Consider the following 16,568-nt stretch of genomic DNA (forward strand, 5'->3'; position numbering starts at 1 on the left):
CAATTATATTGAGATAAACATTTATGATCCTTACCTTGTTGTAACACCAGTTGTTAATGCATCTACTATGCTCTGTGTCTGATTTTGATTGGATTTCTGTATATTTCTTGAACTTCGCGTCCGCTGCCTAGACTTTCGTAACAACTGCTTATAGTTTTCCGCCTTTTTACTGAGGTAGTAATATCGCACACAATCCTATATTAAATGAAACAATATTTATAATTGCGAATCTGCATTTTTCATTACATTCTCGAGAATACCTGCGCACTTTTCCGATCCAAGCTGGCTGCAATCATGCCGAAGTTTTTCGGATGTTGCAAAAACTTTTCCCGAAAAATTTCTTTCTCTCCTGCCGTCCACACATTTAAATTTAACCGTTCCTGAAAAAGCAAGTAGTGATGTGTATTAGTTAAACATCTGGAATAACGTTTTTTATAGTATAATTTATTCTTGAGCTATTTTTGTTGTACAATTTTTGTTTAGCGAATTCGGTGAGTAAAAGTCAAATATATTCCGATAAAACGAATTCACACGATTGATCTCAAAAATCGATGAAAGTAATACGAGACAAGTTCTCCGTAGTGGTATTTATTAAAATATCAAACCTTTTTTCATAGTAACTATCCAATCACTCGGTAGAATTTTACAGATGATCAAATACCGAACATCTTCCGAATACATAAAACATTTGCTAAATCTGGTAGCACTTCATCTCTGCGCAGAGTCAGGTATGCTGCTCCTCTGTTTCGTCGAGCACATGTTTTTGTTTGAAGAATAAAAAGTAACAATATATCCCTACGCAATCTGTTGTGCACAAACCTACGAACTACGGGATAACCCAACACACCTAATCACATATAAACCACATGGCTAAGGTCAATGAAGTAATATTGTTTGACCTAACAAATGATCTATGGTTACTAATGATCATCCAATTATATTCACACGTGGTAAGTTATTGCAAGGAACCACACACCACGTTTGAAAGGCTACTAATCTATTAAAGAATTTCACCAAGATCTCAGAGCTAATCAACATTTTTATCTTATCTCCTTTGAGGTGTGTATTTTGACGCGCTGTTATTTGTCAATGCGTAATTTCAGCAATATTTCAAAGCAGTAACTCTTAGTATACATGGAGTAACCGTGCCCTTAACTTCTCAGCTCCACCATTCTTTTCGTATTATAAAACTAATAGTTTAGAGTTAGATCTATTATTTCTCTTCAATGTATTGGCAAGAGGTAGGATGAAATTAGAATTAATGTACACCGGATTTAACGCCACTATAGCACTATTATCAAAAAAGCATTTTTATACAAATTCTTCTGTTAATAAGAAAACTGCCTTCTCTCAATAAGAACGCATTTTGAATCAAAAGAAAATACTGGCGATAGTATTTTGAAAGCGATTGACCAAACGATTAAAGGCGAGGTCAAATGAACGATTAATAATAACAACAATAATAATAGGAAAGTAATTTGAGTTTAGGGTATCGGTAAACTTTGAGAACGAGGTCTCTATTTATATTTTCAGAATCCCCGAATTATATTAATACAAACCCTGTCAGCTTAGAAAGAAATCAGTCTTCAGTTCAGCTACGCCATCTCACGGTATGGCATTGAACATATCATGTCAATGTCGGGTATGATTTGTTCGTAAAATGTGAAAGCAGGATATCGTGTAATATGATGTCTTTGATTAATCTTAGTTAGTTGTCGATTATTTAACCCCGGTTTGTAATTTTTACTATTGATATGAATTTGTAGGTTCATTTAACCGGTTTTAATCAATTTATTATTCACAGCCCACATTTCAGTCAACTAGCTCGATTCATTCGTGATGAATTTGCTTTTGTTTCCCAAGTTTATCCAAAAATTGAACCATTTGGACATTGACCTGATTGACCGCAAAGTCCATCCAGAGTCAATTGCGTAAGGTTTTCATGAATTTTGAAACTAAATGTATAAATCTTGAACACTTCTACAAAACTTATTTATCCATTCCCCATCTTACACCACAGTTCGTTTTAAAACTGTTCAAGTTGTTTTGTGAAATTCAATCATGTCCGATTTCATTACGAATTTGAATTGAATGTTAAGAACGTGATTGATCTTCATACAATCTTTGAATGTGGTTAAGTTGGATATTCAAATGTGCATGTGTAATGGAATTGTATTCAACTTCGTTCAGAGACATGGTAATAGTCGAAGCTGGTTGCAAAATCGTTTTAAGAAGAGTTAAGAGAATATCAGCTATTCTTTAGCTCTATAATTTATTTATCGTGTGTATTATAAACCACAAACTTAATTTTTTACTTTAGAACAAGCCTGTATTGACGAGTGCGATAATCTGTTCGTTCTATACTAATGTGCAAAATGTAAGCATACATATTTTACCGGTAATGGTATCGAAAGTTAAATATACGCATGTCAATTAATATCGTTATCATGAAAAATGTGATCACACAGGTTAGATTGTTGATCAACTAAAATAAATATTCAGCTGACGTTTCACACATGTTCATGTGGAGGAGAACACATGGCTGTGCGCGTGAAACCCGAAACATGCTCTCTTGATGCTTCGATTCAGAGAAATGATTGCTTCAGAAAAAATACATGATTGAATGATATGATGAAAATAAGCACGTGTTCCTGGTGCTACATAAAAACTTCATCAATTAATTCTTCCATTTCACGAACACTGAAGTACTTGGTCTGCCCAACATGTGTTTGTTTCATATTGAAATTTTGATAATGTAATTAACACAGCTTTTTTGTTTTGCTTTCCAACAAATGATTTTTCGAAATTTTAGGAAATCCTTTTCGGCCTATGTCTTTTATAGTGGGAACATGGTTTAACTCTAGGCTAGATGACACAGTCATCAGAGAATGTGTTCGTTAACTTTCATTCAAACTTACCTTGAATTCTGTTTCCATATCTATTAGCGCTCCATTTTCATTATTAAACACTAGCCTTCTTTGTCTGGAGTCTAACATTAAAGGTGGAATCACAGCATATGAACGCATTTTTTTATCCTCCATCGCCTTAAATATAATAAAAACAAAAAAAAACTGTTATAAAAAACCTGGTAGCATTACAACATTTGATACCACTCACCTGCTCTTGAAGACCATCCATGATTTCTTCAAGGTCGGCTTCGGATTTAATCCTAGAACCTACACGATTAAATCGCTCTTTATCTTCCCTTTGCTTTCGAAGCTCGGGAAATACCTTCTCGAAAAACTCCCGGTTTTTCGCATCCTTCGCCTTCCGTTTTGCACTAGCTTCCATCTTATCTACACGTTTGGACCAGTCTTGCGATAACTGCGCGTATCGTTCAGTCAGTTCTACCTGTTTAGCTGCCCGTTCGGATTTTATCCGTTTGAAATGCAGTAGCAGATGCTGTTTGAACGTTTTATGTCGTTCCTGTATTTCGCGGCAAATATCCGCATCGGACGGCTGATTGTACAGGGGCAGATCGGTGGCAGTACCAAGTGCACTTAATACAGCATGAGCTGTCGATGCTCGTTTTCGATTGTCGGCATAGATCTGCTGCGCTAAGTTACGGTGCTTGGGCTGCGCTTCGGCGGCACATTCTTCAACGGCTGGTTTCGCTGAAGCCTCTTCGAGCGTTTCCTGCTTCTTCTTCAGCATATTGATCGTCTTCTCCGCTTTATCGATCTCCATGTCCACCTTGGCTATTTGTTGTAGCAAATCATCCTTGGTGGCTCGGAGCTCTTCAGTCGGATCACTTGGTAGCGTTGGTGAGATCGCCTCCACCTGGGGATGATACGCACCGGATGACGCCGGTGGATCACGTGTATCAACATTCAGGAGGGATTGCGCAGGTTGACTGTTTTCGTTCAAACGAATCTTCTTAAATGCAGGAGGGCCGTTATCCGTTGGTTGCTGAATCCGCGCTTGCGGATAATCGGGATTGTGGGGTAGCAGGGATATTCGGGGTCGGGTTGATTGTTGTTGTACTGGCTCCATGGAATTTGATATACTAATTGGTGCAGGTATACTACTAGATACCGAAACAACCGGTACCTGTCGATGGTATTCTGCGATCTGTGGTACCTGGAAAGAGTTGAACATTGAATGAATAAGATCATTCAATCATGTTACTAGAAACTGACCTGTGACACTCGAGTGTAAGGACTTTCCCGATAGTACGAGTTGTTCTGTACATATCTAAGGGGTGCCTCACGGGCAGGCGCTCCGGCAAATGGTGGATAGCTCGCGGCCCCCGTTCCCGGACCGGGTCGTGGTGGTGATAGAGGACTAGCTGCCGATCTAGGAGCGGATTGAGACTGCGATGAACCACCTTTGCTGTAACTTTGCACGGACTCAACAGATCTGTAAGAAAAAACATGGAAAAATTAGAAATCAACATTTTTTTGTTTGCATTTTAAAAATAGATTTCGTAACGACAGTGATATAGTAGCGCTACAATCTATTATGGTTGACAAATGATGAAACTTATGTCGTGAGTTTAATAAAATACTTAACTTTAAATACAAATCACAAATTCTTGTAACAATATGACTACAATGTTGTTACTCCATATAAAACAGAAAATTTATATTTTATGAATTTTCTCACGAAAAAATCTCAATATAAGACCTAATGTATCTATTTTATAATCTCTATATGCATAATAATCTCTTGAAAGCTTCATATCGTTAAACTAGATTCGAACTCATCAGCTATTCGTCAAATAAAACCAAATAAGAAGGTACATTATGCCTTTTACAGTCGAATTGTGTCATACTAAATGTGTAAACTATATTCAAATAAAAATTCATACATTCTAAAAAAATTTAAAAACAAACATTTTACACATATTTTTCTATATATCAGCATAAATATGTAATTTCCTAACTAAAATATAAAATACGGTCTGTAAATGATTCAGACGGAAGGAAGGTTAAAGCGATGACTCAGCCATGGCATAAATATTTCACGCTAAACAGTGACATTGATTTTTTCATTCGAGCAAAAAATGTCTGCAGAGAGCGTGCAGTGGGGAAAAAACCTGCCGTCGGAAATAAAACGAAACAATAATTGAATTAAAATAGTTACGAGGTATTATTTACAAACAACGGTCGGGTTGAGCGAACGAAGTAAGCGGAAATCAACGTGGAAGTTGAGAGGCAAACGAAACGACGGTCGTGTCATGTACATATATTTTCCATAAATTGACGTCACTCCCGCGCGCCCGATAAGGAGAAAATGTTTACAACTGACCGAACCAAAGACCCGTATAAAGTGGAAAGTCGTCGAAAGGCATGTCATGAAACTGTGTTTTAGCACCGCCTGTTCCTCACCGCATAATAATCCACCATACCCACCGCGAGATGTGAAGTGTCGCTGTACCTACACGTTAGGGTGGTATCTGAATACATGAAATATAAATTTTTTAATATGAAAGTAATGTTTTTTGTTCAGAAATAAAACAATTCTCAAAAATTGCGAATAATCAAAGATCCGAGCAAAAAATATTGGAAAAATCACCAGTTTAACGGTGTAGTTTCATTCATTCTTCAGTTCAAATTTGTTCGTGAAAAATATTTTAAAGGGAAAGATGAAAATAGATACTTTCGCTTCGAGTTTTCATGTCGCTATAACAGTAGTTTTGCACAATTTTCAAACTATTCTGCAGTATTGCTTCTTAGAGCCGAAGCACAGATATTGTATTCGATTTTATCACAATTCGTTCATAGAAAGTCGAGTAATAAGCAAAATAACATGGCGACTCTACTTATCAGATGAATATTGCTACAATAGCTCTATTCAAAACAATGATGAGAGCGAGATAATGTAATCTTCGATTAGCGTACCAGTAGCTTACATGAATCATGCCGTTCATTCATGTCGTGACTGACTCCGAGAAGGTAAATTTACACATCTTTTAACTTCATTCGAATAACTTTAAGATATTCTTGAAAAAATACTGGAATCTGGATACGACCGTGATATCGATTCGGTAAAGACGCACAAATTGATAATTATGATTCTTGTTACTTAGTTTACAATCCGAAATAGCAGGTAATTCAACCAATGTTCTTTATGAAACCAGCATTTGTTCGAAACAACCATATTCCAACCTAAAATAAGCATATTTTGCTTGAATCTGCAATATCTTGGTTTGAAACAACTACTTTTTGGTTTGATGGGCAATTGCCGTTTTGTTGTTTTAAGCAACCGGTTTTTTTCTGCGTGACAGATAGCCAAATGCACAACAGCTGATCAATATCGACCAAAGCGTCCGAAGACCCAATCGTCGACAGGCAAGGTAATAGCTTCTGTATTTTGGGATACGAATGAAATTTTATTCATTGAAAACTTTGAAAAGGATAAAATTATCTATAGTGGGTATTACACAGAATGTTTTGATAGTTTAATAGTCGAAATTGAGATGAAACAGACAGAAACGAAGAAAAAAGGGCTATTTCATCAGGATAACGTGAAAATTCCATAATTGAAATTCGAATTTCTACCGCATCCTCCGTATTCGCCAGATTTATCCCCAGCGACTATATTCCGTTGTCAGATTTAAGACAGAACCTTGCTGGGAAAGGATTTGTGAAGAATGATGAGGTTGATCGACATTTGAACGGCTGAATGCAATAGTCGGATAAGTGCAATTTACCCGATTTAACCCGATTTTTTAATGAAGAACCCGAATAAGATCATTGAAAGGCCGAGTGTCATACAGGGTCCGTCATGTAACTTTTTTTTAAACATGCAATAAAACACAAACGGTTCATCCGATTTCACAATTTATTTTTTCATATTAAAGTACAATCCTTCCGGTTAATTGTGGAATATAATTTCATTCAAATGGCTGCCTCGGCTGGCCTTGCAGTACGCCATACTTTTATGGCTGCACGAATGTTGTCCTTCAAGGCATGAATTGTCTTTGGCTTGTCCACATAACACTTATCTTTGACAGCCCCCCAAAGATAATAGTCTAGCGGTGTCAAATCACAGCTCCGAGGCGGCCAAACGACATCCGAATTTCGACTGATAATTCGATCTTCGAAGCCTGTGCGCAGAAGATCGATCGTAGCGTTGGTGTGTGGCACGACAATTTTGCTGATTAACATACCCGCCGAGATGAAAATATGCCTCATCCGAGAAGATGATTTTTTGGCAAAAATCGGCGTCATCTTCAAGCTGATTGCAAGCCCTATTTTCACGCGTTCCTTGAGCAAGACTATTTTCATGCGTTCCTCAAGCGTATACACAACCATTTTCGTTCAACGGAAGGATAAAACTAAGTTTCTGTCGAATCAGAAGTGACATTAAGGTTACCAATGTCGAAATAACCGCTAGTTAAAAAAAAATGTTGGATGGCGGATCCTGTATACCAATCGAATGAGCTCGATGAACTGAGCAAATGTTTGTGTGTGTTTTTCAGAGACGGCAGGACAGATTTTGACCAACTGATTGCAAATGAAAGGTCTTTGTTTATTTGTATAAATAGTTTGTTTTTGTTATTATGATTTGATGACTACTTTTCGAGTTATACAAACTTTTACGTAAAAATTGCAGTTTTTTGACAATATCTGTCACAATCGACCTTGTTAACAAAATGAGAATTCTAAACGATAATGGCTATCCAACAAGCAATAGATGGTTAAAATTCGTCCATTTTTAACGGAGATATCGATATCTTTGTGTGAGCGACTTGAGCTTTAGAATTCAAATGCCTTCAGAAGAATTTTGATTGGAATTTTCCCTTTCTCTTACTGTAATTAAAATTGTCAGTAATCCACCTAGAAATGAAGTTAAAGTTATAATTTGCCTATGCGTGATAGAGAATTCATTTCTTTGGAGAAGTTGTAGACAATAATATAAAAAAAAACATGCCGAACACATGAACTCTTAAAAAGGATTAGTATCGAGATATGGAGCATTGTGAATCGGTGGCCCCAAAATGTAGTTTTATGTTTTTGTATATTTTACCTTTTTTATAAATATAAAAAATAAATATAGAATTCGGTCAAACTTTGGAAAACGAGCTGAGCAATTGTCAGTGTATGTATGTATGAGTGTATGTGAGGGCAGAATAAAAAGGCGTAGATCTCAGAGAAGGCTGGTCTGATTTTGACCAAACTAGTGGCAAATTAAAGGTCTTCCTGGAAGTATATAGGCTATTGTTTTGTTTTTGGATCTGATGATTATTTTCCGGATAATGCTAACTTTTATTTCAAAGTTTACAGTTTTTTTAAATATCTGTCACAATTGACTTTCAAAACTAAAAAATTCGATACCGTAATATCGTAATACCAATCAAACAAGCCATGGATTGTAAGAATCCGTCAACTATTCATGGAGATATCGATATTTTTGTGTAGTCGATTTTTTTGCCATAGAAGAGCTTTGGAACGAAGCACGATGAAATGAAGCTTGGAATTGAAATTAAACACAATTTTCAATACAATAATTTCTGAGTGAATTCAGCACTGTTCAGCATAGTATTTTGGCTCGATTTGTTTTTAGCATGGTTCAACAATTTCTGAGAGAAGCACGATTATTAATGCAGAAAACATGTGGATCGATAAAAAGGTATCATCATACTGCAAGGTGGATAAGGTACGTTTTTCCAATATTGTGATGTAAATAGGAAATTTTCGTTTTGCATACAGCTCAGATGACATTCAATTCTGATATAATGACAGCTCTGATCATCTTAACGGACAAGACTCAGTATTATTCTGAAAATTAAACAAAAAATAATCCTAAACATTTCCAGCTTGTTTAAGGAACATATTCTCAGTAATTTTTTTTGGTATCGCGAATTTTCAACTTGGAATTAAAACAGCTATAATCCATAAAATTGAAGCGGCCTTACCGTTAAGTGAATTAAGATAGGGACCACCCTCACCATAATATTAATCATTCACTATAACTGAGCACCCGCCTGATCTATTACCATCCATAAGCGTAAACGTTCGACCGGCATGTATTGTTGTGCGCTGTTTTTTTTGCCTATATGCCTCTCACTTCTGTTCAGCATTTTTCAATGGCAGCCATAAAGATAAATTATATCGCACATGCCCTCAGACCGCGAACATCGAGTGCTCCAGCCGGTTTCGTTTTACGTTCCACTGATGCTGATGACTTCATTTCATTCGTTGGTGTGTTTTGCTATGGATGTGTGAGACAGTGCTTGCACGTACGTGTCAATGGTTTCGTGTTGGTATGACATTTGAACGGCTCGTGCATTTGTTCCTCGCTGGATTATTGCATGATAACGGTGTTATTTTTAGTAGCATCGTCAAAGTAATAAATACAAAGAATAGAATGCAAGAAATAAAAGGAAATGCTATAATTTCACTGACCAAGCATACAAAAGTAGTATTATTCAACAAAGTTCGACTAGCGAAGACACAACATAGATCAATTATACAGACTTTGCTGCCCAATAAACATAATACAAAAAGGAAAACGAAAGCGTGGCGCAAATGATTCGCAGGAAGTTCAGCAATAAACTTATAAACTATTGCAAACGTGATATTCACTGGTATTTGCATACGGAGGCACATTGCTTAAATATACCATCTTGCTATGAAACGTGAGACCATGTGTTTTTCTCTCTTTGGGTTCCCTATGTACTGATCATCATCTTCATGGTATTGATTGAACAAGCATAATAAAAAATGACGACAAAAAAGAGACAACACCTATAAGATTGGAGTCAGTAAGATAAAATGGAACTTATACCGATTTCTTAGGGATGACTAGGCCGATTTTGATTTCTTGGTTCAGGTGTGAAATTGAATTCTGCGCGTACATCGCGGTCGAACGATTTTTTCGAATCCGATTCCTAGTTTCGGAGTGACTGGTTCATGAGTGTGGTCGGCTAAGTCCCAAAAATGTTCCCCAAAGACTTGCAGGATTTGTAGACTGATATCAACCCACTGGCTTCATGATACACGGTAAACATGATTTCTTGAAATTGACATGAACTCAAAAAATTTCAAATCGATTTTGATATACTTATATTATATTTTCATTTGAAATTTACAGTTCTACAGCCTTCCAATTTTTTTGTGGTTCAATATCTACACACTTTGAAAAAATCATGTAAATTTAAGTCAACTGTGACCGACATATACGAACGTCAGAAATTACTCATTTTTAAAGTAGATCTGACACATATTCAATACATTCTGATATATGAAACACCTAAATTAACACATTTGCTTGCAATACGGGATGTTTGGAACAACATCTTTGCAGGGTGGTTTCCCGGTTTTAAAAGATAAAAATTCCCGGTTTTTAGAATAGACTCAAATCACCTCTATTTAACGCTTACAAACACGTAATAATTATTTTTATTCCTAAGTATGCTTAAAAAATTCGTTTAGATTATGCTGCATGTAATGTGAAAGTCAAACCCGACAGATATGCTATTGAAAGTTCGTTGTAGACCAATAATAGCACCATTGTAGCCATAATTAGTGCGGCTTAGTGCTACAATAGAGTTGATATGCTGCTTAAAGACAATAGTTTGTTTAAAATTGCACCAGGTCCTTAGCACATGTTGTTCTGTTAATTACCGCTTCATCAAGGCAGTAGTTGCACCTTATAGGAACTTTTTTGCGTGTGAACGTGATAATTGAGCATTCGCCAATTTACCAACAAACAACAATTTAAACAAATTTCAAATTTGTGTTGGAGAAAAACGGCATCCTCGTTACTTGGAACTATTTGGAATAGATCATCAGGGAAAGATAAGCGTGGACATTCCAAAGAAAGATACACATCATTGAAGTACAAGGGGAAAATCAGAGGCCCAAAATAGCTGCCTTGTGGAATCCCAAATGAAGCGATAAACTCTTTGAATACAGAGCCATTTATCTTGGTTGCTAATCGGCGATTATTGAGGTAAGAGCGAAACCAATGCAGAATGTTAGAACCAAAGCCCAATCTGCTGACTGTAATGACGTTCATTATGTCAAAAGCAGCAGCGGAAAAGTCCGGGTAGATAACGCCAGTTTGTAAACCGCAGTACGAAGCATGGTCTCATATCAGGTCTTATGCGGAACAAATAAAGCCAGAATTTGCTCGCCGGTCTTTCGCAGATAGGAAACACAAACAACATTCTCTCCTGATTTTATTTCGCTTTGCACATTGTTGATCACCTCAGTGAGTGACACTAGAGGAGACTTATCATCATGCGAAGCGAATTAATCAAACAAAGCGGCACAATTATAACGCATTCAGTACAGATTTTTGTGATGCGATGTAAAATAGCTCAAAATGGCTCGGGAAACGTTAGAATAGGTCATGAAACTGAATCGATGTCGGATATAGTCTGGCTGCATTTGGCACCGTGTTATATCTATTGTTACCGTGTTATATCTGATTCACCTATTGTTTAGATAGCTGTGCGACGGTAACGAGGTCTGTTCAAAAAGTACCCAGAATTCTCATTTTTCTAAAAAAATATTTATTTATTCGTCTACATCTATATGGTCCCCTTCAAAGTAATCCCCCCTAGATATAATACACTTATGCCAGCGTTTTTTCCAGTCTTCGAAACACCCCTGATAGTCACTTTTTGTAATGCTCTGTAGCACTCTCAGCGATTCTGCCTTTATCTCTTCAATCGATGAAAAACGCTGTCCTTTCATGGGTCTCTTCAACTTTGGGAACAGGCAAAAATCACACGGAGCGATATCTGGTGAATAAGGAGGTTGGGGCGTCGTTTAACAGCTCCTGAGCGATGGTAATGCGTTTGTTTTTTTGATCAAAATTCAGCAGTTTTGGAACGAATTTTGCTGCCACTCGTTTCATGCCCAAAACATTTGATAAAATATGATGGCATGAGCCAACTGATATGCCAACTTCATCAGCAACTTCTCTAACAGTGATTCGGCGATCATCCATAATCATTTTTTCCACTTTTCCGACATTTTCATCGATTATTGACGTGCTGGGTCGACCGGAGCGTTCGTCGTCTTCAACGTCTTCGCGGCCATCTTGGAAACGCTTATACCACTCGTAAACACTTGTTTTTTTTCATAGCAGACTCTCTGTAACATTTCGCACACTTGGTTACACTTTATTTCATTTTTCACGCAAAATTTAATACAAATTCTTTGACTCTTCAATTCTTCCATTGTTTAAACTAACAAAAATCGCCGAGCTCAAAAAAACACGTCTACAGCCGCTACAAAACAGAATGTAAACAATGAATACAGCTGAAAATTTCACCATACATTAGGGACATATGTACCAACACAATAAAAAAAATTTTTTGACCACCGGACTCTCCAGACGCGCGCAATTAAAAAATTTTTGGAACTTTTTGAACAGACCTCGTATGATTGGAAGAAGCAAGCAGCGATGGGACTAATTGCCGAAACACACCGGATCGGTGACTTAAAACACTACAATGTATGAAAATTTACAAACAGTAGTCGAATTTTATACAATTTTATTCGGGGTTTGAAAACACAACCAGCTTAATTTAATTTACAACCAGCTTAACTTAATTTACAAACAGTAGTCGAATTTTATACAATAAAACAAAAACAAACGAAAACAGTATAAAAACGTTGAAAGACTTTCGGGGTTTGAAAACACAACCAGCTTAATTTAGCAGAGTTGGCAAAAGTTTAGATGTACATGTACCTAAAATTTAGCAAAACCGTCCTGCTGCCAACGGCTGGCTCTTTTGAATCACTGTTTTTTTCTAATGCACATGTTAGCCAATAACCGATAGATATATCCGTCATGTCAGTTTAGCATAGAACCTGTAGCACTTTTACTAATTCTCTCGCTCAAACGCCTCTAACTTTTCATTTGTTGAATAAACACAAATCATGATACTAAAAATGTTTACTCATATTCGGGCTAGTAATATTTTTCCCGGTTTTGCACAAAAATTCCCGGCTTTTTCCCGGTTTCCCGGTGAAACCAAATTTCCAACTTATTCCCGATCACTTGCCACCCTGTCTTTGGCAACACTGCCGTTGAGCGATGTAAAATTGAAAAGAGAGAAAGATAGATGAATAAACAAATAAATGTCAAAAAGATATATAAATACAAGAGATAGATAACTAAACAAATAAATGTCATTAGAACTAAAACATACATACATTAGCAGCTTTGATCTGCTTTAAAATGAGGCTGATTCCACAGAGAGTTTCTTTGAAGAATGCCGAATATGGGGAATATTCGTCACATATTCGAAACAATCTTGTAAAATTGAGTCATTTTGCGAATTAAGTTCTTATGAATTGAGTCACCTTCGAATTTCACAATTTTTTTTGCCGTGAAGTAATTCTTTGTGTTTCCGTGTTAGTAAATTTTTGCCGTGTTGGTAATTCTTTGTGTTTCCATTTATGATTCAGCAACAAGGAAACAACTGTAATATTTAGATGTATAACACAGAAAAAATGATGAAATTTACACGTTACTATTGCAAATCAATAGTAACATGAAGTTGATCATGCCTTAGGAGACCATGATCTTTGTTCAGTCGCCAGCAATGTATGTACTCGAAGAACCTTGTCGCAATACGGATAAATTCTTTCGATTGAAATTGAAATGTGAAAAAAAAAATATTTTCCTGCTATCCTGCATGACGTACGTTTGAACTGCGTATATGTTCGGAGAAGCTAATTCCATCTAATGTGATTTTCGGTCATCAGACAACGTACCCCGTTAAATCACCGGTCAGAAAACTGTTCACTACAGTAAGCCCTGCTAATTCGAATTTCTCCAATTTAGCCATTGCATCGATTAACTTTGCAAACCTTTTTTGTGTTCATATTCAAGCAAAACTGTGAATACCCTTTATTTTGATATCTTTACGATGTCAGCTATCTCCTACGACTACGTTTAAATTCTACTTTTTTCATAAGTAATATTATTTCAACCAAACGAATAAGAATATTATTTCAACCAAACGATTAAATGCTATAAATTATAAAATAAGTTGCTATTTCTACACATTTTATTGATAATTTCATAACTATTTCGAGTTTGTTTGTATTATTACATCATCTCTATTCAAATTTAGCTCTTGGATGAACTGTTAATGGACGCAGTTGGAGTCAGAACTATGTTTTAAAAGGGTTGTTGTCCGAACTATTCGGACCACGCGCACCTCTTATCCAATATCTTGGTCCACGCACACCATCAGTTAGCTAGGGTACAGACGAAAGTGACAGTTCAACAGCGGAAGTAAACAAATAGAACACAGTTTCACAGTGCGTATCTAATACACATTCTCAAAACAAAATCCTTTAAATAGCTGCCATAAAACGAACTATTCTAGTGCTCATTACTAATAAATTTCTACTAGTTCAGTAATAGTAGCTCACCCACAAGCGGGAATACTTTACTAGAGCCGATATCACCTACAGGAACTCGAACGCCACTATATCGCAATAGAATTTTGCATCTCAAGCGAAAACAGAATAGAAACTAAACGTAAGTAAACACTGAATTGAACCTAAAATATATATAAACTATACGTCATTCATGTGGAAGTAACCGGAATTGGATTGAATTGTGAATGTCATATTGTATCACTTCTCTTATTAGGAAAATTATAATTTCCGGTTACGAAACACCTGCGTTTTATTGAAGATAAAATTTCCACAAACATCCTGTCAAAACGTTGACCCATTGCTGTCACCAACCGTTGATCAAAGACGTTGACAAGAGTCAATTATTAAATTGAAACTCTAATTATCTTTATGAAATGATAAAGAAGTTTCATGTAAGGAAGGTCATGACAAGTAAGAATGTCGCGAACTGGAACATTGGATAGTCTACCTTGGGTACGCAAAGAATTTATTAGTTGAGATCTGACATCACGATACTCCACGCATGTCCAAACGACATGATCAATATCCCGATAACCTTCAACACAAGCACAATGATTAGTCTCGGAGAGTCCAATTCGAAGGAGATGTGCGTCTAACGTGTGGTGATTGGACATGAGTCTGGACATCATACGAATGAAATCCCTACTCACATCCAGCCACCTGAACCATGCCTTTGTCGATATTTTAGGAATAATAGAGTGCATCCACCGACCAGATCATCTCTATCCCAATAATCTTGCCAGCTGGCAAGTGTTCTTTAGCGAGCTGCGCTATAGAATTCGTTAAACGCAATCGCACTCAGACTATCTGTGAAGAGAAAATAATGGTTTGGAGATAATGTGACGATTACACTCAAGCTATAATGAACTGCTGCTAATTCTGCTATATAAACAGATACAGGTTCTTGAAGCCTAAATGAGACCGAAACATTATTGTTGAACATACCAAACTCAGTAGTCTCTTCAATTCGGGAACCGTCCGTGTAAAACATTTTCTCACAGTCAATATGCCTGAATTTACTTGAAAATATTTTTGGGATTTTCAGCGAGAGTAGGTGATCCGGGATTCTACGCACTTCGCGCTGCATGGATGTGTCGAAAAATAGAGTTTAGTCAGGGCATTTAAGAGGCTGACACGTATAGAAATATATCTTGAATGGTTGATTTCATGTGACATGCTATGCTATGCTCTCATGAATCTTGTTTGAGATTGAAGCTCGACAAGTCTTTCGAAGTTATTAATAACCTGGGGATTCAGTACCTCAAATCTTATTAGTAGTCGTGATGAAAGCTCCCAAAAGCGGTCTTTCAATGGAAGAAGTCCCGCCAGAACTTCAAGACTCATTGCAGTGATGAAAGCTCCCAAAAGCGATCTTTCAATGGAAGAACTGCCGCCAGAACTTCAAGACACATTGCATGTGTCCAATACATGCAGCCTAAGGCAATTCGTAAACAACGATATTGAATTCGCTCAAATTTGATAATATGAGAGTTTACAGCGTAACGAAAGCAATCGCATCCATATTCCACTGAAACTAACATTGTCTGAAAGAATTTGATTAGATCTTCCGGATGAACATACTGAAAATTGTTCGAAGAAAATTTACTCTTTGTTGGCATTTTGTTATCAGATACCTGATGTGTCCTCCCCACGTGCATTTGGAATCAAACCACACCTCGAGGTATTTGAAAGTCAAAACCTGCGCGATGATTTTTCCCATCATATGGATCTGGAGCTGCGCGGGATCATGCTTTCTTGAAAAGACAACCAGCTCTGTTTTCTCAGCAGAGGATTCGATATCCAGATGAACAGCCCAAATGAACAAGTTATCTAAGGTATCTTGCAATGGTTTTTGAAGATCAACAGCTTTGGGTCCAGTAACTGAAATCACGCCATCATCTACCAATTGGCTTAGTGTGCATGGGGTTACTAAACAGCTGTCAATGTCATTCACGTAAAAATTATAGAGGAGCGGACTGAGGCATGAGCCTTGCAGGAGACCCATGTACACGCAGAGAAAAAAATGTAAAAATAACCAAGTTTGGATTTCACTCAACGAAAATTGTTGTTGAAATAGTGACAAAAGAAAATGTGGTTTAATATTGCAAATATTGTTACTTGAAACTACAAAACATTATCGTTTAAATTTCTCGGTGGATTAGTTTGTTTCAATCAATAGTTTGATAAAAATAACAAATATTTTACTTG

At 36.7% G+C, this 16,568-nt stretch overlaps 1 protein-coding gene across 3 annotated transcripts in view; it reads right to left on the bottom strand.

The window, feature by feature from the left end:
• Positions 1-16,568, bottom strand: part of LOC131437864 (uncharacterized) — a 120,419-nt gene that overhangs the window by 41,027 nt on the left and 62,824 nt on the right. For all 3 annotated transcript variants that reach the window (XM_058607496.1, XM_058607495.1, XM_058607494.1), the window contains exons 3-7: positions 4,140-4,359; positions 3,118-4,080; positions 2,919-3,044; positions 261-380; positions 35-195 (exon numbers count right to left, since the gene is read on the bottom strand). In XM_058607496.1, the coding sequence (XP_058463479.1) occupies positions 35-195; positions 261-380; positions 2,919-3,044; positions 3,118-4,080; positions 4,140-4,359 (1,590 nt within the window). The remainder of the gene's footprint in view (positions 1-34; positions 196-260; positions 381-2,918; positions 3,045-3,117; positions 4,081-4,139; positions 4,360-16,568) is intronic.

This window comes from Malaya genurostris, chromosome 3 (genome assembly GCF_030247185.1).
Source record: "Malaya genurostris strain Urasoe2022 chromosome 3, Malgen_1.1, whole genome shotgun sequence".
Taxonomy (NCBI): domain Eukaryota; kingdom Metazoa; phylum Arthropoda; class Insecta; order Diptera; family Culicidae; genus Malaya; species Malaya genurostris.